Below are 24546 nucleotides of genomic sequence, written 5' to 3' on the forward strand. Positions count from 1 at the left end.
TTGCTTTGGCCAACAGGACGATGTAGATTTGATGCAAGGCGAGCTGCAGGGTGTGGAAAGGACTGCCCGTCTCTGACTCTTCACTTGGAAACTGTGCCACCGCAGGCGAGAGTTGCTGGAAGGATCCAGGAGACGGATGTGCAAAGGAGGGCCAAGGTGGTCCAGCGGAGGCCACTGTAGGTCAGTCACTCCCGACCACCCCACCGACTCATACAGACGTGTGAGCGAGCACAGGGAAGGTCTGCCTGGCCCAGCCCAGATCAGTGAGATCAGCCCTACCTCCCAGACTTCGGTGAAATAATAAACGGTTGCTGTTTTAAGCCATTAAGTTTGGAGTGACTTGTTACACAGCAGTAGCTAGCTGATACAGGAGCCAGGGAAGCCCTCGCCGTCTACAGTTGAAAGGCAAACGAGAGAAAGTCATGTCTGCCAGGCTTTATTTGTGACGTCTGCTGTATCTGTGCCAGAGAAAGCAGCAAAAAGTGCTTTGGAGGGGTCGCCGTAAGGGAGGAGGGGAGCTGGGCCCCTCACGGGACCCCAAGACAGCCCTTCGGGTGGAGGGCAGGCCTGAGGTGGGAGGCGGGGAGGGGCAAGTGCAGAGTGGGCTGCAGCCAGGCGAGCTGAGGCCCCGGGGGCGGGCTCGGCCCTTGGGGTCATACACCCAGCCCATGCAGCGGGGCTGGGGGGGGGGCTCAGCCCTTGGGGTCATACACCCAGCCCATGCAGCCGGGCGAGCTGAGGCCCCGGGGGCGTGCTCAGCCCTTGGGGTCATACACCCGACCCATGAAGACGGGGAACTTGTGCTGCTGGTCCCAGAGCAGGAAGAGGAAGGGCTGCTGCACTTCGAAGAGCAGCAAGTTGCGGGCCACGGAGACGACGGAGGCCGCGGTCGCCTCCACCCCGCTCTCCGCCAGCTCCATGGTGGCCTGGTGCTGAATCCCAGACACCTGCACGTCCGGGTCCTCCGTCAGCCCGCACAGGTTGACGTCGTAGATGAAGTCAAAGTAATCTAGGGCGCAGATGGGGGAAAACAACGCGTCAGAGGCCTGCACGACTGTCAACAGGGGCACGCAGCCAACATTCGGCAGACACTGTAAATGGAAAGCAACCCCTAAAAACTGTATAAAAAGTGAAATTTTAAAAATAGTCATTTAAAGTACTTTTTAACTTAAAATATTACATTAAGAAACAAAATGAAAAAAGATCAGCACGGAAACCTCAGCAGCTGGAGACACGGGCCCTGAATTTCCTGGGATGATCCCAAGTTCCAACCTTCTCTTTCTCCTCCTCTTCCTTATCGAATTATAATCATGCTACAATGTGCCTTCCAGTCCCGTTCGTGGGCTCCCTAATCCGTGGGCCCATCTTCACTCCAGTCACCACTTCCTCTCAAGTGGTCAGAGGCCTGGCCCCAAGCCCCCCAAAACCCTGACAAGTGATGCCGTGGCTTTCTCATCAACAAGGACCTTGGAAACGAGGTGACGAATCAGAAGGAGGACGTAAGTTCTCAAATGACATCACGTACCAGGGCGTGAAGCGAGATCATCTATTAGGAGACCACGTTTGGTAACAGAAAACGTAGGGACACGCACGGCACGTGTGTGTGTATTTAGTTGCTCAGTCGTGTCCGACTCTGTGCGACCCCATGGACTGTCGCCCGCCAGGCTCCTCTGCCCACGGGATTCTCCAGGCAAGACTCCTGGAGTGGGCTGCCATTTCTTCCTCCAGGGGATGTTCCCGACCCAGGGATCGAACCCGGGTCTCCTGCACCTCCTGCCCTGGCAGGCAGATTCTTTAGCACTGAGCCACTTGGGAAGCCCAACCGGAGATGACAGATGTGAAAAATACTCAAGAGAGCGTTGCCCACATTTTAAGGCCCATCCGCGCCACACACGGCCTCCTCCCCTCTGGGGGCCTAGACTCAATCTGGGGCTGCCAGGACTCACCCAGCATGTCCTGGCTGCTCTGCACTTTGATGCGAGGCATCGTCAGGTGAGTGGGATGGAACTTGGTCAGCTCCAGCTTCTTCATGACAGCTTCGAAGACGGAGGTGCTGAGAGCCTGCTCCAGGTCTTGGAGGTGGTGTTTCACTGTCAGGGGCACCAGGATCACAAAGCTGAGGTTGTGGGACAGCTGCAGGCAGCCCACCTGGAGAGGAAGAGATGCACCGTATCAGTCTTCCTGCCCCGCTCTCTCCTGGCCCCTACCTTCTGGGACCCGAGGCTGGTCTCCAGTCTGTCCTGTTTCAGCAAGGAGGCAGAACTAGGCTCGCAGGCTTTGCCACGAGATGGGGCGGCCAGGCAGGCAAACAGTGCTGGTCTGACCCTGTACTGGTGAGATGCAGAGAAATGAGCCAGAGTTTCTGATTTCACAGGCTGAAGATCGCACCCGTACTCTGCCACTGATGATGTGCGATGCAGGCAAGCAATGGGACCTCTGCGCCCAGTTCCTTGCATGTATGTTGTGCATAAAGCGTAGAAAGCACGTGGTGTACCATCAGTTATCAGGTTTGTCCTCTCAAAGACTTTCGATGGCTTTTCCCTGCCTATGAGGGTAGACATAAACCTCCTAGTCTGGCATTCAGCATGGTATACAAGCTGATCCTAGCCTACCCTTGCAGTCTGACAGTAGAAAGACTTACAACTGGCGGCCAGACAAAAGTAGGAGAGAAATACAGGAACCACAAGTCCAGTACGCGAGTGTTCTCAACTCGGGATGATCTGCCCCCGGTGGACATTTGGTAATGCTTGGAGCTGGCAGAAATAGCTGCTCAGAGTGCTTTTCGCGTCTAGTGGGTAGAAGTCAGGCTTGCTGCTGAATTCTGCAGTGCCGGGGACAGCACCTTATACGAAGAATCATTGAACCCAAAGTGCCAATAGCGCCAAGACTGGGAAACCCCAGGCTGATAGGGTAGAAGAGACTCTCAAGGAAATGGCATCAAGGTTCAGGCTGAGAGATGGACACGAATAATCTAGAATGCAGAATTCAACTGGGCAATGAAGACGTTAACTGAAACCAATCAGTTGCTGGACTTTGAAAACTTGGTCCAGAAGAAGCAGGCTGCACACTGCTGCACCACTTGAGGGGCAAGGCCACTCGGGCGCTGCTGACAGAGGACCTGAGCAGGGGTGCTGGCCAGACGCCGCACGCCACCTCCTGCGTGTGAACCTCGCCTCTCTGACCAAAAGTGCCCACACTGTGGCCTTGAAATTTCCAGCTGGTAACCCTAGCATTCAGAAAATGAAGATCATGGCATCTGGTCCCATCACTTCATGGGAAATAGATGGGGAAACAGTGGAAACAGTGGCAGACTTTATTTTTTGGGCTCCAAAATCACTGCAGGTGGTGACTGCAGCCATGAAATTAAAAGACGCTTACTCCTTGGAAGGAAAGTTATAACCAACCTAGATAGTATATTGAAAAGCAGAGACATTACTTTGCCCACAAGGTCCGTCTAGTCAAGGCTATGGTTTTTCCTGTGGTCATGTATGGATGTGAGAGTTGGAATGTGAAGAAGGCTGAGCGCCGAAGAATTGATGCTTTTGAACTGTGGTGTTGGAGAAGACTCTTGAGGGTCCCTTGGACTGCAAGGAGATCCAACCAGTCCATTCTGAAGGAGATCAGCCCTGGGTGTTCTCTGGAAGGAATGATGCTAAAGCTGAAACTCCAGTACTTTGGCCACCTCATGCGAAGAGGTGACTCATTGGAAAAGACTCTGATGCTGGGAGGGATTGGGGGCAGGAGGAGAAGGGGACAACAGAGGATGAGCTGGCTGGATGGCATCACTGACTCGATGGACATGAGTCTGAGTGAAATCCGGGAGTTGGTGACAGACAGGGAGGCCTGGTGTGCTGCAATTCATGGGGTCACAAAGAGTCGGACACAACTGAGCGACTGAACTGAACTGAACTGAACCCTAGCATACCTGAGTTGGTAAACCTAACCCCCTTCGTTGGGGAAATACTCCTTAAATCCCAGGAAAATTTAGAATGAAGTACGTGAACAACAAAATAAAGCAATTCTGTAGTATGAACACTGGGTGATAAGTTCAGAGTAATCTGTGTTTGTTATTTAAAAAAGCATGTATAATTTTTAAGAGTCAGACATGTTAGCTTTATGCTTTTGGACAAAGAGGGGTTAGGACAGTTGCATTTGATTTGAGAATAGAGTTGAGGTGTTGACTGAATGTTGATTTACTCTTCAAACTTAATTTTCACAAGTGGGCTTGAGATGCCAGCAAGATATGCACAAACAGGGGTGTAATTCTGTCCTGCCAAGTATTTACCATGCTAAAAAAGAAAATCAAGTATCCCAAATGTATGAAGTATATCTATAAAGTATATACATAAGCTCATAATGCTTAGGGAAAGATTAATTAACCATATTTGTAAATGAAACAAATGGTTTAAGGGAGTTTAATCTGGTCAATATGGTTTAATCAAAGAACAAATAAAAGTGTTTTATAAAAAGTTATTATTAATAATGTAGCAACTTCAGCTAAAAGTTTAATAACTTAAGTAAAACTTTGATTTTGAATTTATAATGTGGCTATATCAAATAAGTGAAGTGAAAGTCACTCAGTCGTGTCCAACTCTTTGTGACCCCATAGCCTGCAGCACACCAGGCCTCCCTGTCCATCACCAACTCCTGGAGCTTGCTCAAACTCATGCCATTGAGTCGGTGACACCATCCAACCATCTCATCCTCTGTCGTTCCCTTCTCCTCTTGCCTTCACTCTTTCCCAGCACCAGGGTCTTTTCCAGTGAGTCAGTTCTTCACATCAGGAGGCCAAAAATTGGCGTTTCAGTTTCAGCATCAGTCCTTCCATTGAATATTCAGGACTGATTTCCTTCAGGATGGACTGGCTTGATTTCTTTGCAGTCCAAGGGACTCTCAAGAGTCTTCTCCAAGACGCTCTACTCTTCTCCATGGACTCTATACAGTCATGGGATTCTCCAGGCCAGAATACTGGTGTGGGGAGCTGTTCCCTTCTCCAGGGGATCTTCCCAACTCAGGGATCGAACCCAGGTCTCCCATATTGCAGGTGGATTCCTTGCCACCAAGGACGTCCATATCAAATGAAGCATTTGTTTAAAATCCATGGAACTGTAAAGAGCGGGAAAATGAAAGTGAAAGCGTTGGTCGCTCAGTCGTGTCTGACTCTTTGCGACCCCATGGACTGTAGCCTGCCAGGCTCCTCTGTCCATGGGATTCTCCAGGCAAGAACACGGAGTGGACTGCCATTTCCTCCTCCAGGGGGTCTTCCCAATCTAGGCATCGAGCCCAGGCCTCTTGTATTGCAGGTGGATTCTTTATCGTCCGAGTCACCTGGCCAACCCCAAAGAGTCAGAGGGGGTTGCATAAAACCCTCCTCCTTTGTCATTAAAAATGCCTCCCACCGATACTCTCCCCCCAAATACTCTGAGTTAGAGCAATGCCCCAAGCCTGCCAGGCATCCTCACGCTTTCTGCCTTGCACACGTATTCTGGTTCTGTTAAACAGTTGGGAATACTGAAAGCCATTGGGTAGGGATGGATGGGTGGAGAGGTGGCAAAGTGCATGGGTGGTTAAGAGTGGTCAAAAGTAACTGCTTCTGTGACATCTTCCTAGCCACTCATTCTGAGTGAGTTGCTCCCTTTAGCATCTTCCATCAAATTCATTCATTTATTCAGCAAACATAATGAGCGCGTATTATGTGTGGAATTGCTCTAGGCGCTTAGATATTGTAGGGAAAAGAGAGAGAAAGTCTCTGATCACAATATCTCAGACAGGTAGACAATACTGTAATTAAACAGGCAAATAGACAACGTAATTCACATAGTGGTAAGTACCATGCTTTTGCACTGTGGTGCTGGGGAAGACTCTTGAGAGTCGTCCTGACAGCAAGGAGATCCAACCAGTCCATCCTAAAGGAAATCAACCCTGAATATTCATTGGGAGGACTGATGCTAAAGCTGAAGCTCCAGTATTTTGGCCACCCGATGCAAAGGGCAGACTGCTGGGGAAGATTGAGGGCAGAAGGAGAAGGGGGCGACAGAGGACGAGATGGTTCGATGGCATCACCAGCTCAACAGACACGAGTTCGAGCAAACTCTGGGAGACAGTGAAGGACAGGGAAGCCTGGCGTGCTGAAGTCAAAGGATCACAAAGAGTCGGGCACGACTCAGCAACTGAACAATACAAAGACAATACAGTACCATGGATTTATCAGCAATAAAACAAGATGCTGTTGCAGGGTGAGGAGGAGGCGACTATAAGCAGCGGGGGAGTCTCCTCCACCTAAATGACCTTTTAGCTGACACTGGATGAGCCAGAGGAACAAGTTATGTGGCAGTCTGCCTGCAGAGGGTCCAGCAGAGGGAAAGGGCAGGAAAGCTTCCAGGGTGGAAACAGCCCTGGCATGTTCCAGCACGGGCCCCGTATTTCTCAGCCTGAGCCCGCGTCACTGGGCATTCCTGCTGCTTCCTGTCTCATAGATCTGTGCGCTGCTGCCCTAACAAGGCAGAAATATCTGGTCACTCGTGCACGGTGCTATATTTAAAGTGGGAAACCAACAGCCACCTGCTGTGCAGCACATGGAACTCTGTTCAGTGTTATGTGGCAGCCTGGATGGGAGGGGTTTGGGGGAGTGTGGGTCCATGTACATGGAGGGCTGAGTCCCTTCGCTGTTCACCTGAAACCATCACAGCGTGTTTGTTAACCGGCTGTGAGTGTGTGCGAGTGTGCTCAGTCCTGTCCGACTCTATGTGACCTCATGGACTGCGGCCCACCAGGCTCCTATGTCTGTGGAATTTTCCAGGCAAGAATACTGGAGTGGGTTGCCATTTTCCTTTCCAGGGGATCTTCCCAACCCAGGGATCAAACCCACATCTCCTGCGTCTCCAGGACTGGTGGGCAGATTCTTCACCACTGAGCCACCTGGGAAGCCCTAACTGGCTGTACACCAATACAAAGTAAAAAGTTGAAGAAAGAAAGAAAGGACAACATTAGGGAGAAAACCCAGAAAACATCTGGTCTCTCTTCCTTCCCTCTCCATCCACTGAAATCATACTGTTCAATTTCTGCCAAGGAACTTGAGCCATTTAACACATGCGCACGCGTGCACTCTCTACATACATGAACACATGGATATACCCAGTCACGTGCACACATACGTACACAGATGCATGTGTACACCGGGACACGCACGGAGGAGTTCCGAAGCAGGCAGGGTCTATTGGTGGGTTGACTGGGAAGAGAATCCAAGACACGGAACAGGAACACGACTCACTTTTTGCCATTTGACGCAGTATCTTTAGCATCTTGCTTTCCAACCTCAAATATACAATGCCTCCCTTGGCCCCAGCTGGAGAGGGGGAGAAGGAGAAAAGATAGGGTGGAAACAGAGATGGAAGCGGGAGAAAAGATGGGTTTTCAGTGGAAGGGTGCACCCCACACCAATGGAGCCGGAGCAGAAAGGAAGTCAGGGCGCGCAAGAGGCTCTGAGACAGGAGTGGGGAGGGCCAACTCACCCGGGCCTTCAGAGTCGGGTCTGTGAACGAGGCCACGGGGTACTTCTTGCTGTTCATCATGGGCACTTTGATGGCAGAGGATTTGGTGTGAAAGGGCTTCAGGCTTGTTCTGCCTTTATCAAAGGCTATCTTCCACTTGGCTAGAGGGAGGAGCAGGGGGAGGGTGACTCTAAGGCGGGTGGGGGGGGGCAAGGGAGTTAAACGCCCTGTGGGCACAGGTGGGGCAGGTACCCCAGGATCCAGGGCTGGAACTTGGGGTTGAGTGGGTTTTAAGCCAGGAGGGGAAGGAAGACCTCAGGATGGGGAGACCCCCCCCCTTACCGCTCAGGGCGACTGCGTTGAGGAGGATGAGGCGCGTGTCCTCTGGCAGGCTGTCCAGCAGCCGCCTGATCCTGAGGTTGGTCTTCTTGGCCACCCAGTCGTTGATGAGCTCCAAGTTGGCGGTGCTGTCATTTCCCAGGGGCCTCGGGCTGCTGCCATAGAGCCTCTGAGAGGCCTCGGCGAAGGTGTCCCTGATGGCCAGGTCTGGAGGGATGGGGAGGAGGGGTGGGTGAGAGAGGCAGGCTGGAGATCCCGGATTCCTGCAGAGGGAGCTGGCCTCTACCCCATGAACGCGGTGCGGATCGGGGCTGCAGCCCCCCCTCTGACAGACGCTCCGTGAGCCCAGAGCAGGCGGCCCGGGCTGAGAGCAGGCGGCCCCGGCCCGGGCCTCTACCGCCACACGACCGTGGGGAGCTCTTTGAGATCTTAGCTTCCATTCGCCCGTATTTTCTTCTTTGCTTTGCTTCCTTCAGACCTCTTTCTAGTCTCAGTGGAAGGCTGTAACGGGACTTCCCGGATTTTGCTCTCCAAAACCCAGGCCCACTAGAGGAAAAAAGTGTTTGAAACAAAAAGTTTCCCTGAACTAAATACGTAATATTCACTGCAGCTGTATTTTCTGCCAACCTAGCAAGACAGACGATAAATTCGATTTATAGCAAATGAGTAAAAAAAGGCAATGTTTCTTGAACCCCTGTGAGTCATAATTTTCCCACCTCTAAAAAAAGGTCTTTTTCTTCTTTTAAAGGTAATGACGTGGAAGCTGAGTCTTCTTTCTTCCCTTCTTTTTCCTTCCCTATATTTCCCTGTTTCTTTTGCCCCGCAGAGCAGCACACAGGCTCTTGGTTCCCGGACCAGGGACCGAACCCAAGCTGCCTGCAGCGGAAGCGTGGGGTTCCAACAGCTGGATGGCCGGGGAAGTCCAATATTTTCTCAGTGTTTGTTTGTCTTTTAAACAATGAATGGGTATTGCTTTTATAGTTAAAAAGACAGAAAAATTTTTTCCCCCAATTTAAAAGTGTATCACACTAAACCTGTAATTTTTAAGCTCAGCAGAACTGAGGTTTCAGATGTAGTCGTGGCTGAAGCCCACAACACTAAAGGGCTCTGGTTGAGGCTGGGTGGGAGTTCAGAGCCCACCTGGCTCCACCCCCACCCCCTCCCCTCCCCCCTCTTACCCCTCCCCTCCACCCCCACTCCCTCCGCTCCCCCACTTACCCCCCTCCCCTCCCCCCTCCCCTCCCCCTCTTACCCCCTCCCCTCCCCCCTTCCACCCCCCTCAGCCTCCCTGACTCCCACTCCCCTTGGGGCTCCGGCAGCAGTTCCGCTGAAACCTCGGGCTCTGGGGAACAAAATCTGAACGAACTGCGTTAGGCCGTTTTGGAAGCTTCCTGCTCTGATTGCTGTTATCATTTAATCGCTAAGTCATGTCCGCCTCGTTTGCGGCCCCATGGACGGTAGCCCGCCAGGCTCCTCTGTCCGTGGAATTTTCCAGGCAAGAATCCTGGAGTGGGTTGCCCTGTCCTCCTCCAGGGGGATCTTCCTGACCCATGGATCGAACCCGTGTCTCCTGCACTGACAGGTGGATTCTTTACCACTGACCGCCCTGATTACCTTACCCAATGATGCAACATGTATAAATGACAACAAATTCATGTAACATAAACATACAAAGAACAGGGGTCCCAAGACCCCCTGACCCAGGTTCACAAACTCTTTCTGTTTTTTGGCCTCATAGCTGGCGGGATCTTAATTCCCCAACCAAGGCTCAAACCTGAACTTAACCAGTGAAAGGTCAGAGTCTTCACCACTGGCCCACCGGTGAATCCCCAGACTGACATTGTTTTGTCTATTTCACGTCTAGAGCCCTCCAGCCCTCTCTGCTCCTGAATGCAGAGGACTGTTCTTACTTTGATGAAACTGATCAATGCAAATGACTTGCGCACGGTCTCACCTGGGCGCCTGTCTGGCACCCAGGAGCCACCTGGTGCTTCTCAGGCCCCGCCCTGCTCTGCATGCCTCCCCCGCTTCTAGTCCTAACATTCCCTCTGTCCTCTTTCCCCAGTGCTGTGGATGGATGGTTTACTCGCTCAGTCGTGTCCTGCTCTTGCGACCCCACGGACTGCAGCCCGCCAGGCTCCTCTGCTCATGGGATTCTCCAGGCAAGGATCCTGGACCGGGTTGTCATGTCCTCCTCCACCCCCAGTGCGAGGCACCCACGGAAATCCTGAGGGCCCAGCTCAGCCCCTGCCGTCCTCCCCCCTGACACTCACCTGAGCTGTGGAAGATCTGAGAGAAAGAGGTGAAACCTTCAGACGTGAAGGCCTTCAGGGCGTGGTGGACACAGCTGAAGTTCTGGGGGTAAGAGAGGAGGCGCTCCAGGCTGACCCTGGTTTCTCCTCCAGCCCCTGCAACCAAGAGCAGAGAGGGAGGGGAGACCAGGGTTAGGAGACCAGGCTGCAATGGTGGGGTGGGGCGGGGCGGGGGGTTAACCCCATATCATCAGAGCCAGAAATGGTTTCAAAGACAGCACATGTCAGAAAGAGAGGGGGGGGGAGGAATTATGAACAATCCAGAATTTTCCAGGACTAAATATTCCCTTCCTGCATTTTCCTACCTAATTTTAATACCACTCATCACCCAAAGCCTGGTCCAGCCACCACCTGTCCCACATGACGTCTTATTTAGTCTGTTCGGGTTTACAAAGGTTCAGCCTGTAAGCAGGGACACCAGGTCGTCATTAAGAAGAGCGAGCAGAGACTCAAAAGATGTCCGATACCCTTCCCCTTGTTCTTTATTAAATACTTGTTGTCCACACCTTCTGTGTAGCGACAGATAGAATTCAGCAAGCACTCACTTTGTTCCGGGCACCGCAGGTGCTTCTCCCATGGTATCTCTCTGAATCTTCACTGTAACCCTTTTGTGTAAGAACAACTACTGTCCCCATTTTGCAGATGAGAAAACTGAAGTTTAAGAGAGGAAGTAATCTACTCATTCTAAGATCATGGAGTTCATAACTGGAGGGTGGAGAAAAGATTCAAGCCAGTGTTTTGGAGGGGCAATTAAAAATTAACTGAAACCAATCAAACGAAATGTGCACCCCAGGGGACACTTGGCCACATCTGGAGACACTGTAGGTATCCTACCTGGAGGTGTGGGCGCCGCTGGCATCTACTGGATACAGGCCAGGGCTGGTGGGATTCTGGGACTCTAGGAGAAAGGTTCCCCTGTTCCTCACTGTATTTGCTTCAGTGGCCTTCCTGGAATTCCCCTTTGGACTGACAGCTGTTTCCATTGCCTGGAGCAATTTTTTGTGCCATTTCTAAGGTAAATTACCTCAGGGGACTTGATGGTGGTCTTTCAGGGAAGTGGAGGGATTAACATTTTTTTGACCTCCTACCACATTAGGCACTGGGCTCTCTGCTTAATTTTTCTTTTTTTAAAGGTGGCTCAGACGGAGAAGGCAATGGCAGCCCACTCCAGTACTCTTGCCTGGAAAATCCATGGATGGAGGAGCCTCGTAGGCTGTAATCCATGGGGTCCCAGAGAGTCGGACACGACTGAGAGACTTCACTTTCACTTTTCACTTTCATGCATTGGAGAAGGAAATGGCAACCCACTCCAGTATTCTTGCCTGGAGAATCCCAAGGACGGGGGAGCCTGGTGGGCCGCTGTCTATTGGGTTGCACAGAGTCGGACACGACTGAAGCGACTTAGCAGCAGCAGCAGATGGTAAAGCGTCTGCCTGCAATCTGGGAGACGATCCTTGGGTTGGAAAGATCCCCTGGAGAAGGAAATGGCAACCCACTCCAGTGCTCTTGCCTGGAAAATTCCATGGACTGAGGAGCCTGGTAGGCTACAGTCCATGGGGTGGCAAAGAGTCAGACACGACTGAGCAACTTCACTTTCACTTTTCACTTTCAAAACCATTTCCATTTTACACAGAGGACTCAGGCTCAGAGAAGTTAAGTGATCTGCCCAAGGTCACACAGCTAAAAAGCAGCATCATTATGGTTCTACTCTATGTCTCTCTCTTATCATTTCTTATGGCCTTACCCTGAACCACGACGATGGGCTGGAACCTTATTTAAATGTTCTTGCACAGTTCATAGGATTTTATAAGCCATACTGCTGCTGCTGCTGTCTAGGCACTAAGACGAGTCTGACTCTTTTGAGACCCCATGGACTGTAGCCCGCCAGGTTCCTCTGTCCATGGAATTCTCCAGGCGAGAATACTGGAGTGGGTTGCCATTTCCTCCTCCAGGTGCCCTTCCTGACCCAGGGATGGAACCCACGTGTCCTGCAATGGCAGGCAGATTCTTTACCACTGAGCCACCAGGGAAGCCGTTTATTATAAGCAGTGCCTATTAAATCATTGTTAAATGAAAGAATAAATGTAAGTTCTAGAATAAAAGGATTCCCCTCCCCCACCCCCAATATAGCCCATTTTTACAGCTTCCTTCCTTTGGCATGCTGCTGCTGCTGCTGAGTCGCTTCAGTCGTGTCCGACTCTATGCGACCCCATAGATGGCAGCCCACCAGGCTCCCCTGTCCCTGGGATTCTCCGGCAAGAACCCTGGAGTGGGTTGCCATTTCCTTCTCCAATGCGTGAAAGTGAAAAGTGAAAGTGAGGTACTCAGTCGTGTCCGACTCTTCGAGACCCCGTGGACTGTAGCCCACCAGGCTTTTCTGTCCATGGGATTTTCCAGGCGAGAGTACTGGAGTGGGGTGCCATCGCCTTCCCCATCCTTTGGCATAGCTGCGTCTATATCCAGATACCTCCCCCGCCTCAGTGAGTGAAAGTGAAAGTCACTCAGTCCTGTCTGCCTCTTTGTAACTCCTTGGACTGAATTCTCCAGGCCAGAATACTGGAGTGGGTAGCCTATCCCTTGTCCAGCAGATCATCCCAACCCGGGAATCGAACCAGGGTCTTCTGCATTGCGGTGGGATTCTTTACCAACTGAGCTATCAGGGACCCCACCTCAAGGGAACGTCAAGCACAGGAGCTGGAGAGAACTCGGGTTCTTACCAAGCAGGATTTGGGAGAGGAGGCTGGCAATGCTGAAGGGGGAAAAGATGAAGTTGGTCTCCTTCTTCTTCAACACTGAGAAGTCGTGGTAGAGCCTCAGGGAGAAGTCTGTCAAAGCCTCCCCCAGCACCGCCTCTGCTGAGCGGATCTCCGAGTCAGGGCAGGAGGTGACGGGCGCCGGGCAGAAGGGCTCAGCAGCGGGCTGGCTGGTCGACTGGGCCGGTTCGGGGGCGGGCTGGCTGAAGGGCTCGGTGACAGCTGGAGGGCTCGGTGACAGCGGCTCGGCGACAGTCCGGTTAGCCATCGGCAAGGCGGGAGGGTCCTCGTTGCCTTGAAGGGACTCGCTGTCGAGAATACCTCCTTTCTGGCTGTCTCCTTCACTTTCCCCTTCTTGTAAGCTCTCTGGGCCGACGATCATATCTGAGGCGATTCTGTCCTGTGGTTCAAGAGACTTTCTTTCTTTCTTTCGTTATGAGGCACAGTCCCCTCTAAACACAAACACTCAAAGAGAAGGTGGGATGTGCTGTTTGGTTGCTATGTCTGTCCGACTCTTTGCGACCCCATGGGCTGCAGCCCACCAGGCTCCTCTGTCCATGGGATTTCCGAGGCAAGAACACTGGAGTGGGTTGCCATTTCCTTCTCCAGGGGATCTTCCCGACCCAGGGATCGAACCTGTGTCTCCTGCATTGGCAGCTGGATTCTTTACCACTGAGCCACCAGGCCATCAAAGGTGGGATATCAGAGAATTGTTCCTGGCAAAGCCTGGTAGGACAGGGGCCTGCCCTAGAGCCCCACCATGGATTGCTTCAGAGAAAGCCCACATTATCCCATTTAACTGATAAAAGAAACCGATGCTGAGACAAATTCAGCAACTAGCACAGGGTCTTAAGAGAAGCTGGAGGGAAAACTAGGGGTCAGGCTTGGGTCTCTGCTTCCAGACGCCTTGATCACCACCACATCATCTGATCTATCTCAACGGGCAACGCTAAAGTCAACTTCCGCACATGCCCACTGAATGCACCCCCCTTTCTCCCTGGCTCACCCCTTACCCCTGACCTCCGGCACCACTGGAGGGAGCCTTCCCACCCTCACCCCGCAGCTCAGGTTTCCACAAGGAGCTCTTGCTTTTTAGTTTCAAAATGCTGCCCATCTCCTTTGCCTTTCTGCTTTATTCTCCCCTTTGCGCATCAGGGCTGGTCAGCTCACCCAAGTGCCAGGCTCTGGGCCACCGCAGCGGGTACGGGGGTGGGGGGCCAGGCAGGATTAGACCCCAGGTGGGTCTGAGTCCTTGCTCTTTCCAAGCTGTGTACTCAACTCTGGTGGGAGGACCCCCGGTGCCGATCCCACGAGGAGCTCTCCGAATTCACCGGAGCCTGAAGGGTTAACCTCAACCCTGCTCCCTCCTGGCCCTCGCAGGGGTCACTCACCCCAGCCAGCAGCAGCAGCAGCAGGAGGGTCAGCGGGGTCAGCCTGGAGGCCATCTGGGAGGCGACGTCAGCCCGGACCTGCAGGGCCAGCCAGCTTCGAGCCTGGGGGCCTAGGGGCCCTCCCGCACGCCCACCCTCCCGGGGCCCGCCCCCATTCAACGCCCCCCACCGCCTCCCGCCTGAGCTGCCTCCTCCCGGCGCCTCCCCCTATTTTGTTGTTCCCAGACTGCGTCCCTTTCCGGGGCTCGGCTGGCCCCTCGTCCCAGCCCCCTCCCAGGCCCGGGGGCTTGTCCACCTGCTCCATCTAGAGGGTCCCGCTGCAGCTCAACAATGAGGCTGGGGCAGGGAGGGAGGAGGGTCGGAGGGGTCCAGGGGAGGGGAGGGGAGGGGCAGCGGCGACGCCCAGAGAACGCAGAGACAAGGGGGGCCTGCAGGAGCGAGGGCAGTGAGGACTGGAGACCGCCTTCCTCCCCAAACCCCCATCCGCCAGCACAAACCTGCTCCGAAGTTCCGATCGCTGCCCTGCCTCGGGGCGACTCAGCAGCTAGTCCCCCAGGGTTAGGGAGGCTGCATGAGTGGGGGTTCGGTGGTAGCTATTGGTTGGCCCAGGACACTGTTCAGTTACAAATTAAGGCGGATAGAGTGCTGGTGTGGTTTCCTGTAAATCAGGCTGGGCCGGACCACTTGGTCCAGCCCCCTCCTGGAATTTCAGCTCAAAGTCCCTGGAGATCCAGGCTGGGGAAGCTGGGGTGCAGATCTCAGCTGGGCACAGCCAGGCGCCCTGCTCCCTCCGCACCGGCCGTGATGGAACCGTCCCAGACCCCTAATGTCCCGGACCTGCAGCTTACCAGCAAGCTGCCTTCCTGGAACTGCTCGTTGGGCTGGATCCCTAAAGGAACGCTCTGGAAAGAGGCCCAGTGGTGCCCGTTTGATGTAATAGCTAAGAGCCGCGCAGCACTTAAACGTCTGGCTCACTTGGCAAGCCTTCTCTTGAAGATAAAGCCTGGACTGGACCTCCTGAGGTCCTGCCTTCACCCCTGCTCTCCTCTGCGGCTGTCCCCCCTTATTTTCCTGGTGACCTGGAGTCCGTGGTTCTACCCTTCTGTAACACGCGCGGAATCTGGGACACCCAGTCCAGCAAGCATTTGCCTCAAGTGAAAAATAGAAACCTGGGGAAAGCAAAACCAAAACCAGAAAGGAAAAACAACAGCCCAGAAAGCTGGGTATCTGTGTCGAGGGGTGGGAGGCCGGAGACTGGGGGCCAACAGACCCCGCTCTGAGACCTGGCTTGTGTGTGAACTGAGCAAGTTGCTTTCCCTCTCCACACCCAGCTTCCCTCTCAGGGTTCCCAGGTAAAGTACAGGAAGAAGCTCAATTAAATTCGAATTTCAGATAAACAAAGAAAAGTTTCTTTGAAAATATGTCCCATGCAATATCAGGACCTACTTACATTAAAAACAATTTGTGTGTGTGTGGACGTTTATCTGAAATTCAGATTTAACTAGACATTCTGCTATACCTGGCAACCCTACCTCTGCAAAACACGGTGGTCTCTGATGGCCTGATACAGCTCTGATGCTCTGTGGTCGGGTCACTGCCAGGCCTGTCCTGTTTGGCACATTCTGGAAAGTTGGCTGCTAGCACCAGAGCTGCTGTTCCAACGGGCTGACCAGGAACAAGGACAAGAGAACATTTATGGGCTCCTGGGGGCATCCGTGGGCAAGACTCACAAAGACGGTACAGGCTTTGAAGGTCCTCATTCCTTGGGGCCGCGGGGGAGCCTCCTAAGTCGGGGGGAAGTCCCTCTACATCGTGCTGTGGCTGCCAACAGCTGTACAGACAGTGGTACTCCTCCGGCCCCCGGGCACGAGCTGGGGCCGCCTGGACGCAGGAGACAGCTGAACAAAGAGAAGCTGGTGGAAAGCCACCTCCTTCATCCTTTCATTAATGCTCATGACATCTACGACATGGGTGCTAACATTAATTCCATCTGAAATGAATTTTATAAAATGACACTCTGACTTCCTGGGTGGTGTGGTGGATAAGAACCCAGCTGCCAATGCAGGGGACCCGGGTTCGATCCCCAGTCTGGGAAGAGTCCACGTGCCTCGGAGCAGCTAGGCCTGTGCGCCCCAATTGCTGAGGCCTGCCCCACCGCCTCCAAGCTGTAGGTACTGAAGTCTGTGTGCCCAGAGCCTGTGCCCCAGAGCCAGAAAAGCCACCGCAGTGAGAAATCCATGCACCACAATGAGGGGTGGTCCTCGCTCGCTACAACTCGAGAAAGCCTGAGCACAGCAACCGAGACCCAGAGCTACCAAGAATCAGCCAATTAATTTAAAAAAGGAGACTCGACAGGAAGTCACTCGGTTCACCTGCCATCACACGGCTAGTGACAGGGCCAGGATGTGGCCCCCGTCTGTCTGAGCTCCAGACATGGCGTTAGCCCCTGTGGATTCCTGGCACAGGCCATGAGCCGGTCTGAAGCTGGCAGCAGTGAGCATCCCATATCTGGCGGCAGGACCGTGGAGGTCTGTGCACCAGGTCTCAGGACCGGCGCAGAGGTCTTCGCAAGCTCCTCGAACTTCTCAGCTCTTGGCCAAAGCATCTTTTCTGGACAATTAAAGGGTGTCTCTGCTTTGTGGCTACTGTCTTGCCCGGTGAAACTGGGAACCAAGCTGAAGCCCTTTTCCACTGTGAATGGCCTGAGGTTGACTTAATCAGGGTGTTTGCCTTAGTGAGGGCAATCGGATGGCTTCCCTCACAGCTCAGTTGGTGAAGAATCCGCCTGCAATGAAGGTCATCCTGATTCGATTCCCGGGTCGGGAAGATCCGCTGGAGAAGGCATAGGCTACCCACTCCAGTATTCTCGGGCTTCCCTTGTGGCTCAGCTGGTTAAGAATCCACCCGCAATGCGGGAGACCTGGGTTCGATCCCTGGGTTGGGAAGACCCGCTGGAGGAAACGGCTCCCCACTCCAGGACTCTCGGGCTTCTGTGGCTCAGCAAGCGCAGGGTTTCTCTGTCATGGGAACCTTCCCTTCCAATGGGCGAGGAGGGCTAAGCTCACAGGAGGCCCTTCCCCTGCGTGTGTGCATGGCTTCTCCTCCCTGCGGGGTTCCTGGCATTGGATAGATTCAAGTTCGCACGGAAGCTCTTTCTGTAAAGCGTTTTATCATCTTTTTTCCATCTCTGGTCCACCCGCAGGTACCAACTGCTATGGGTAAAGGCTTTCTCACAGCCTACATGCCTGCAGTGTCTCCTCGGAAGAAGAATTACCCAAAAGCTGGGATTAGGGCAGGAGACTCAGGGTCTCCAGACTCTCAGAACACAGAGAATAGTTCAGATGACTGTTTCCTTGTTTCACTCACACGAGCATCAGTGCAGACGCAGAGGGGTCGAGTGATTACACACAAGGAATGTCCTGGGCGTGGGTCACAGTCCTCTCTTCAGAATCCTGGGTAAGGAGCACCATCCAAGGAGAATAAGATTTGGTTTCTTTTTTTTTTTTTTACTTTACTTTTATTTATCTCGTTGCACTAGGTCTTAATTGCAGCCTGTGGGATCTAGTTCCCTGATCAGGGATTGAACCCAGGTCCCCTGCATTGGGAGCCCAGAGTCTTAACCCCTGGACCACCAGGGAGTCCCTCATTTCTTATTTACTATAGATCAGGGCCCAGGGTCTGTAATGTCAGATGTTGACCTGCCACAAAAGGATAAGATGCAAATCTTTTCTGTCTGCCAGAGAGGCGAGTGAGGTGGAAACATCTCTTCTATATTAGCCCTGCCAGGTAGACCAGAGGCACAGCTTTACCTAGGACGTGTGTGACTTAATCCAACCATCTCTCTTATGTATGTGCAGCAACACACTGCCTAATCGACCACACACGCACACGCGCGCGCGCACACACACACACACCAGCGTCTTGCATCATTCTTTAAACCTGCTCTGTCCATCTGATTGTTGCCTCATTAATGGTCTCGCTGTATATCTGTGTGGGAATCATGTTTCTGCCCTTCTGAGGGCTGTGTCTTAGCTTTCCTTTTTTAATTCTTATTTGTTTTTTTTTTTTCTGGAGGGGAAGGGCCGGAAGAAACATCCACAGCGGCACCGGGGCCGCCTGGCCCCTACCTGCAGCTCTCCCTGGTGTGGGGCTGGTGCTTTGTGAGGACGGCGGAACGCTGGCGGAGGCTGTCTCTGAGTTCCTGCAGTCTTCTCAGGAAGGCCAGGGCTTGCCGCCGCGGGTGACGGCCGTGGGAGGGTCCTGCAGCCAGAACTCCTGTACATCCTCTCACCAAGCTGTCCCCCGTGGGCTCTTTTCTGCTCCACTTCCCAGGGAATGTGGTGTGGACATACAATGGAGAAATGTTCAGCCGTGAAAAAGAAGGACATTCTATAACACGAGACGACAGGAATGGGCTTGGAGGACATGACGCTGAGTGAAAGACGCCAGACATAGACAAGTGTTGCCTGATTCCACTTACGTGCGACACCTCGAGCAGTCAGATCCATGACATCAGAGACTGGAACGGTAGTTACCAGAGTTGGATGGGAGATGGGGATGGAGAATTATTGATCCATAGGCATAAAACTTCAGTTAGGTAAGAAGAACAGCCCTTGGGAGTTCCCCGGTGGTCCAGTCGGGGGAACGCCGTGCTTTCACTGCTGAGCGTGCAGGACCAATCCTTTGTCAGGAAATTAAAATCCCACAAGCCACAGCCAAAAAAAAGGTAAACAAGCTCTGGAGATCTGCTGTACAACATTGTACTTACAGTCCAAACCAATGTGCATTTAAAAAAAATTTAAGAGACTAGACCTCATGTTAAGTGTTATCACAATAAAAGAAAATGAAACCCTCTATTTCCATCTTCCGTCAGTCAACTGGGAGGACATAGCTGGGAATGGAAGACAAAGACTTGGATTAGGTCCAAATAATTATTGAGAAGCACATGCCAAACCCTGACTCACAACCTATTTGAAGACCCTGGAAGGTCAAGGAAAATAAAGCTTTTCTGGTTGGAACAAAAATGTACTGTGACTCCTGATGGGTGTTCTAAATGGACTCATTTCTTTCTTTCTAAGGAAATTTTATGGGCTTCCCTGGTGGTTCAGACGGTAAAGAATCCACCTGCAGAGCAGGAGGCCCAGATCCAGTTCCTGGGTCGGAGAAGGCAGTGGCTACCCACTCCAGTATTGCTGGAGGATTCCACGGACAGAGGAAGTCTCTGTCCTGGCAGGCTACAGTTCATGGGTTGCAAAGAGTCTGAGATGACTGAGCAAGTAACACTTTCCCTTTCAAGGAAATTTTATGCTGTGTTCTCAAAATTACCACTACAATGTCACATGTGTACTTTGTAAAAATTTTCAAACAATCCAGACATTTATGAAATGAAAAGTTATTCCAGATACTGCTTCGGGCAACAGTTCCAAGTGTATTCTTAGAGACTCTGTAATTGTGAAGTTACGTCTGCCTCTCACACACATCATTATTACTCTTCCGTAATCTTTCCTCATCTGAGTGTCACGGACACTGTCTCACGTCGTTGCAGGCAGTCGTGCCTCATTCTTCCTTACGGCTGCCTAGTGTTCCTTTGTGTGCATGTATCACCAACTATGGAATGAGGTTCGTGACATTGTACAGGAGACAGGGAGCAAGACCATCCCCATGGAAAAGAAATGCGAAAAAGCAAAATGGCTCTCTGAGGAAGCCTTACAAGTAGCCGTGAAAAGAAGAGAAGCGAAAAGCAAATGAGAAAAGGAAAGATACAAGCATCTGAATGCAGAGTTCCAAAGAATAGCAAGAAGAGAGAAGAAAGCCTTCCTCAGTGATCAATGCAAAGGAAGAGAGGAAAACAACAGAATGGGAAAGACTAGAGATCTCTTCAAGAAAACTAGAGATACCAAGGGAACATTTCATGCAAAGATGGGCTCAATAAAGAACAGAAATGGTATGGACCTGACAGAAGCAGAAGATTTTAAGAAGAGGTGGCAAGAATACACAGAAGAACTGTACAAAAAAGATCTGCACGACCCAGATAATCACGATGGTATGGTCACTCACCTAGAGCCAGACATCCTGGAATGTGAACTCAAGTGGGCCTTAGAAAGCATCACTACGAACAAAGCTAGTGGAGGTGATGGAATTCCAGTTGAGCTATTTCAAATCCTGAAAGATGATGCTGTGAAAGTGCTGCACTCAATATGCCAGCAAATTTGGAAAACTCAGCAGTGGCCACAGGACTGGAAAAGGTCAGTTTTCATTCCAATCCCAAAGAAAGGCAATGCCAAAGAATGCTCAAACTACCGCACAATTGCACGCATCTCACATGCTAGTAAAGTAATGCTCAAAATTCTCCAAGCCAGGCTTCAGCAATACGTGAACCATGAACTTCCTGATGTTCAAGCTGGCTTTAGAAAAGGCAAAGGAACCAGAGATCAAATTTCCAACATCTGCTGGATCATGGAAAAGGAAGAGAATTCCAGAAAACATCTATTTCTGCTTGATTGACTATGCCAAAGCCTTTGACTCTGTGGATCACAATAAACTGTGGAAAATTCTTCAAGAAAAGGGAATACAAGAGCACCTGACCTGCCTCTTGAGAAACCTATATGCAGGTCAGGAAGCAACAGTTAGCACTGAACATGGAACAACAGACTGGTTCCAAATAGGAAAAGGAGTACGTCAAGGCTGTATATTGTCACCCTGCTTATTTAACTTATATGCAGAGTACATAATGAGAAACACTGGGCTGGAAGAAGCACAAGCTGGAATCAAGATTGCTGGGAGAAATATCAATAACCTCAGATATGCAGATGACACCACCCTTAAGACAGAAAGTGAAGAGGAACTAAAGAGCCTCTTGATGAAAGTGAAAGAGGAGAGTGAAAAAGTTGACTTGAAGCTCAACATTCAGAAAACAAAGATCATGGCATCTGGCCCATCACTTCATGGGAAATGGGGAAACAGTGGCAGACTTTATTTTGGGGGGCTCCAAAATCACTGCAGATGGTGATTGCAGCCATGAAATTAAAAGACACTTACCCCTTGGAAGAAAAGTTATGACCAACGTAGATAGCATATTCAAAAGCAGAGACATTACTTTGCCAACAAAGAAAAGTCCGTCTAGTCAAGGCTATGGTTTTTCCAGTGGTCATGTATGGATGCGAGAGTTGGAATGTGAAGATAGCTGAGTGCCGAAGAATTGATGCTTTTGAACTGTGGTGTTGGAGAAGAATCTTGAGAGTCCCTTGGACTGCAAGGAGATCCAACCAGTCCATCCTAAAGGAGATCAGTCCTGGGTGTTCATTGGAAGGACTGATGCTAAAGCTGAAACTCCAGTACTTTGGCTACCTCATGCGAAGAGTTGACTCATTGGAAAAGACTCTGATGCTGGGAGGGATTGGGGGCAGGAGGAGAGGGGGATAACAGAGGATGAGATGGCTGGATGGCATCACCAACTCAATGGACGCGAGTTTGAGTGAACTCCAGGAGTTGGTGATGGACAGGGAGGCCTGGCATGCTGTGATTCATGGGGTCGCAGAGTCGGACACAGCTGAGCTGCTGAACTGAACTGATCACTAACTTTCTTTGATCTCACACGGAGAGACATTTGGGTTGATTCCCAGGTTGAGCACCAAAGAACCGATGCTTTTAAACTGTGGTGCTGTAGAAGACTCTTGAGAGTCCCTTGGACTGCAAGGAGATCCAACCAGTCTATCCTAAAGGAGATCAGTCCTGAACATTCACTGGGAGAACTGATGCTGAAGCTGAAGCTCCAATACTTTGGCCACCTGATGTGAATCACTGACTCACTGGAAAAGACCCTGATGCCGGGAAAGATTGAGGGCAGGAGGAGAAGGGGACGACAGAGGATGAGACGGTTGGATGGGATCACTGACTCAATGGACATGAGTTTGAGCAGACTCTGGGAGATGGCGAAGGACAGAGGAGCCTGGCGTGCTGCGGTCTGTGGGGTCGAAAGGGGTCAGACATGACCTGGCGACTGAACACCAGCTGGGCCCGTCCCTGCACTGCGGTTCCACGAGGCCCCCTCTGGCCCATCTGCTTTTACTCCCCTTACTCAGCAGCTTGCCTGGCTTCTCTGCCACATTTATGCCTCTAACCTTTGGTTCCAACTCTCTGCGTCTCCTTTTTGGGTAGAAAACCCAGGTCTGGACAGTTAACTCAGCTGTGAATCCAGTTCCTCCCGGACCGGGATTTCTGCTTTTGACCCGCTGCTCCTGCCTGCTGCCCTCGGCCTGACAGTGCCTGCCCCAGCCCCAGGGGCCCACCCGCCTGCCCAGCCCTCATCCATCCCTGCCTGACGAGGGGGGCAGGGAACCAACATCCCGGTGCCGCCCGAAGTGGATGCGAAGCCCACTTCGCTAGCCCTGCTGAGGACTCTTCTCCGCTCTATCCTCTAGCATGTAATTACCTTTCTCTACAAGCCTTGCAAGCATCTCATCGTACAAATATTTACCTGCTGCAAATGGGAGTTTTTCAGATAGAAGAGGGGCTACACATTCCTGCCCGGGGCTCTGTAATCAGACGCAGGGCAGAAGGGAAAGCAGATGTATCTTTGAGTTACCCTGACTCAGATTCAATCCTGTTTTTCTACTTAAAAAATTATTTATTAAAAAACATTAATTTATTTGACTGTGCTGGGTGTTAGCAGTGGCACACAGGATTCTTAGTTGCGGCATGTGAACTTTGAATTCGAATGTGGGACCCAGTTCCCTGATCAGGGGTTGAACCCCTGCCCCCTGCATTGGGAGTCCAGAGTCTTAGCCACTGGACCAGAGGGGAAGTCCTTACTTTTCTACTTATTGACTGTCTTGGGGAGGTGGGGGGTGTTAACCTCTCTGAGGAGTCATAGTTTCAGAATCTGATTGATATGGAGATTGCACTGTCTCCCCTACAGAGTTATTTTGAGGATTAGGTAAGACAGGTGACAAATACTTAAAATGTATTTGAAAAGGTAGCTTTTGAGTGCTGATGACTACCTTCCCATAAGTTCCAGAAACAGCCGTCATTTTTGTTTCCCGTTAGCTTGGTCATAAATTGGGTGCTCATGAATGGGGTTTTGCATCAAAAGGGGTTTATTCTTGAGTCAAGCATCCTTGCAAGCCCATCTAGACTTCTAATTTTATTTACTTTTATATTTTGATCTCACCTCCCGGCCTGTGGGACCTTCGTTCCCCAGCCAGGGATCGAACCCACATCTCTTGCATTGGAGGCATGGAGTCTTCACCACTGGACCATCAAGGAAGCCCCTAATTTCATTTTATGATGAAACACATAACGCAAAAGAAACCTGCAATGGCTGCCCAGTGTCTTTGTAACATTAAAAAACTAGTGATTCATAGAGAAAATTACACAAAATAAATGTTCAGTTCAACATATATTATAAAGTTCACATCCATGTAACCACCACCCTGCTCAAAAACTAGGTTATTATCGTCACGCTATAAGCATCCTCTGCTCGCCTCTTAATCACAAGCCCATTTCCCTACAGGAAGCCACGGTTGGAACGCTGCAGTCATCGCTTCCTTACTTTTCTTTATGTACTTGCCTCCTATGTCACCGCTGTTAAACAACATCGTTAATTTTGCCCATTTTGGAAACTTATATAAACAAAATCACGCAGTGTGCGTCCTTGAGCATCCGCGTTCCCTCACTAGCAGTGTGCTTTTATGATCTGTCCATATCGTGGCATGTAGCTATGGTTCGTCCGTTTCTGTTGTCCTGCAGAGTTCCGCTGTGTGAACACACCAGTGTCGTCGGCTCTAGCACGGATGGGCACTTGTTTCCAGCTATGTACGGGGCAGCCATGAATATACCTGTGTATGTGGCCAGTTTCTCTAGGGTCTGTCCCCAGGACGGTCATTGCTGAGTCAGACGGTGTGAGCACCTTCATTTTCTCTACCACTTCCAAAGTCAGTTTGCGGTTTAAACTATCTTAGCAATTTATCAAACTGTTGTGTTAGACCTTGGGATGGTGAACTTTATGAATCAAATGGACTGGGCCATCGTGCCCAGGTATTTGGTTGAACATTATTCTGGAAGTTTTGATATTTCTCTGGAGCATTTTTTTCATAAGATATTAATATTTAAACCAGTGGACTTTGAGTAGAATAGATCACCCCTTATAATGTGGACGGGCCTCATCCAATCAGCTGATGGTCTTAATTGAACAAAGACTGACTGCCCCTAAACAAGGAGAAATTCTGCCAGCAGACAACCTGTGGACTCTTTAACAACGATT

The 24546-nt window shown here is 51.3% G+C and overlaps 1 protein-coding gene across 3 annotated transcripts; it reads right to left on the bottom strand.

Annotated features, from left to right (window-relative positions):
• SERPING1 (serpin family G member 1) lies at positions 421 to 15155 on the bottom strand. Of its 3 annotated transcripts, none has more exons than XR_001919194.1 (9): positions 14783 to 15124; positions 14286 to 14363; positions 12859 to 13294; positions 10103 to 10237; positions 7833 to 8036; positions 7512 to 7651; positions 1947 to 2148; positions 695 to 1009; positions 421 to 642 (listed from the first exon to the last, which is right to left on the bottom strand). XR_001919194.1 is itself a non-coding variant. In XM_018059057.1 (9 exons), exons 2-8 carry the CDS (start codon positions 14337 to 14339, stop codon positions 756 to 758), a joined length of 1425 nt encoding a protein of 474 aa, XP_017914546.1. In that variant the 5' UTR covers positions 14340 to 14363; positions 15134 to 15155; the 3' UTR covers positions 421 to 661; positions 714 to 755. The 3 variants fall into 3 exon arrangements, 2 of the variants coding, with proteins under 2 accessions (XP_017914546.1, XP_017914545.1); XM_018059057.1 differs by lacking the exon at positions 14783 to 15124 and adding an exon at positions 15134 to 15155 and having other exon boundaries at positions 421 to 661; positions 714 to 1009; XM_018059056.1 differs by having other exon boundaries at positions 421 to 661; positions 714 to 1009.

Source organism: Capra hircus, chromosome 15, assembly GCF_001704415.2.
Source record: "Capra hircus breed San Clemente chromosome 15, ASM170441v1, whole genome shotgun sequence".
Lineage (NCBI taxonomy): Eukaryota > Metazoa > Chordata > Mammalia > Artiodactyla > Bovidae > Capra > Capra hircus.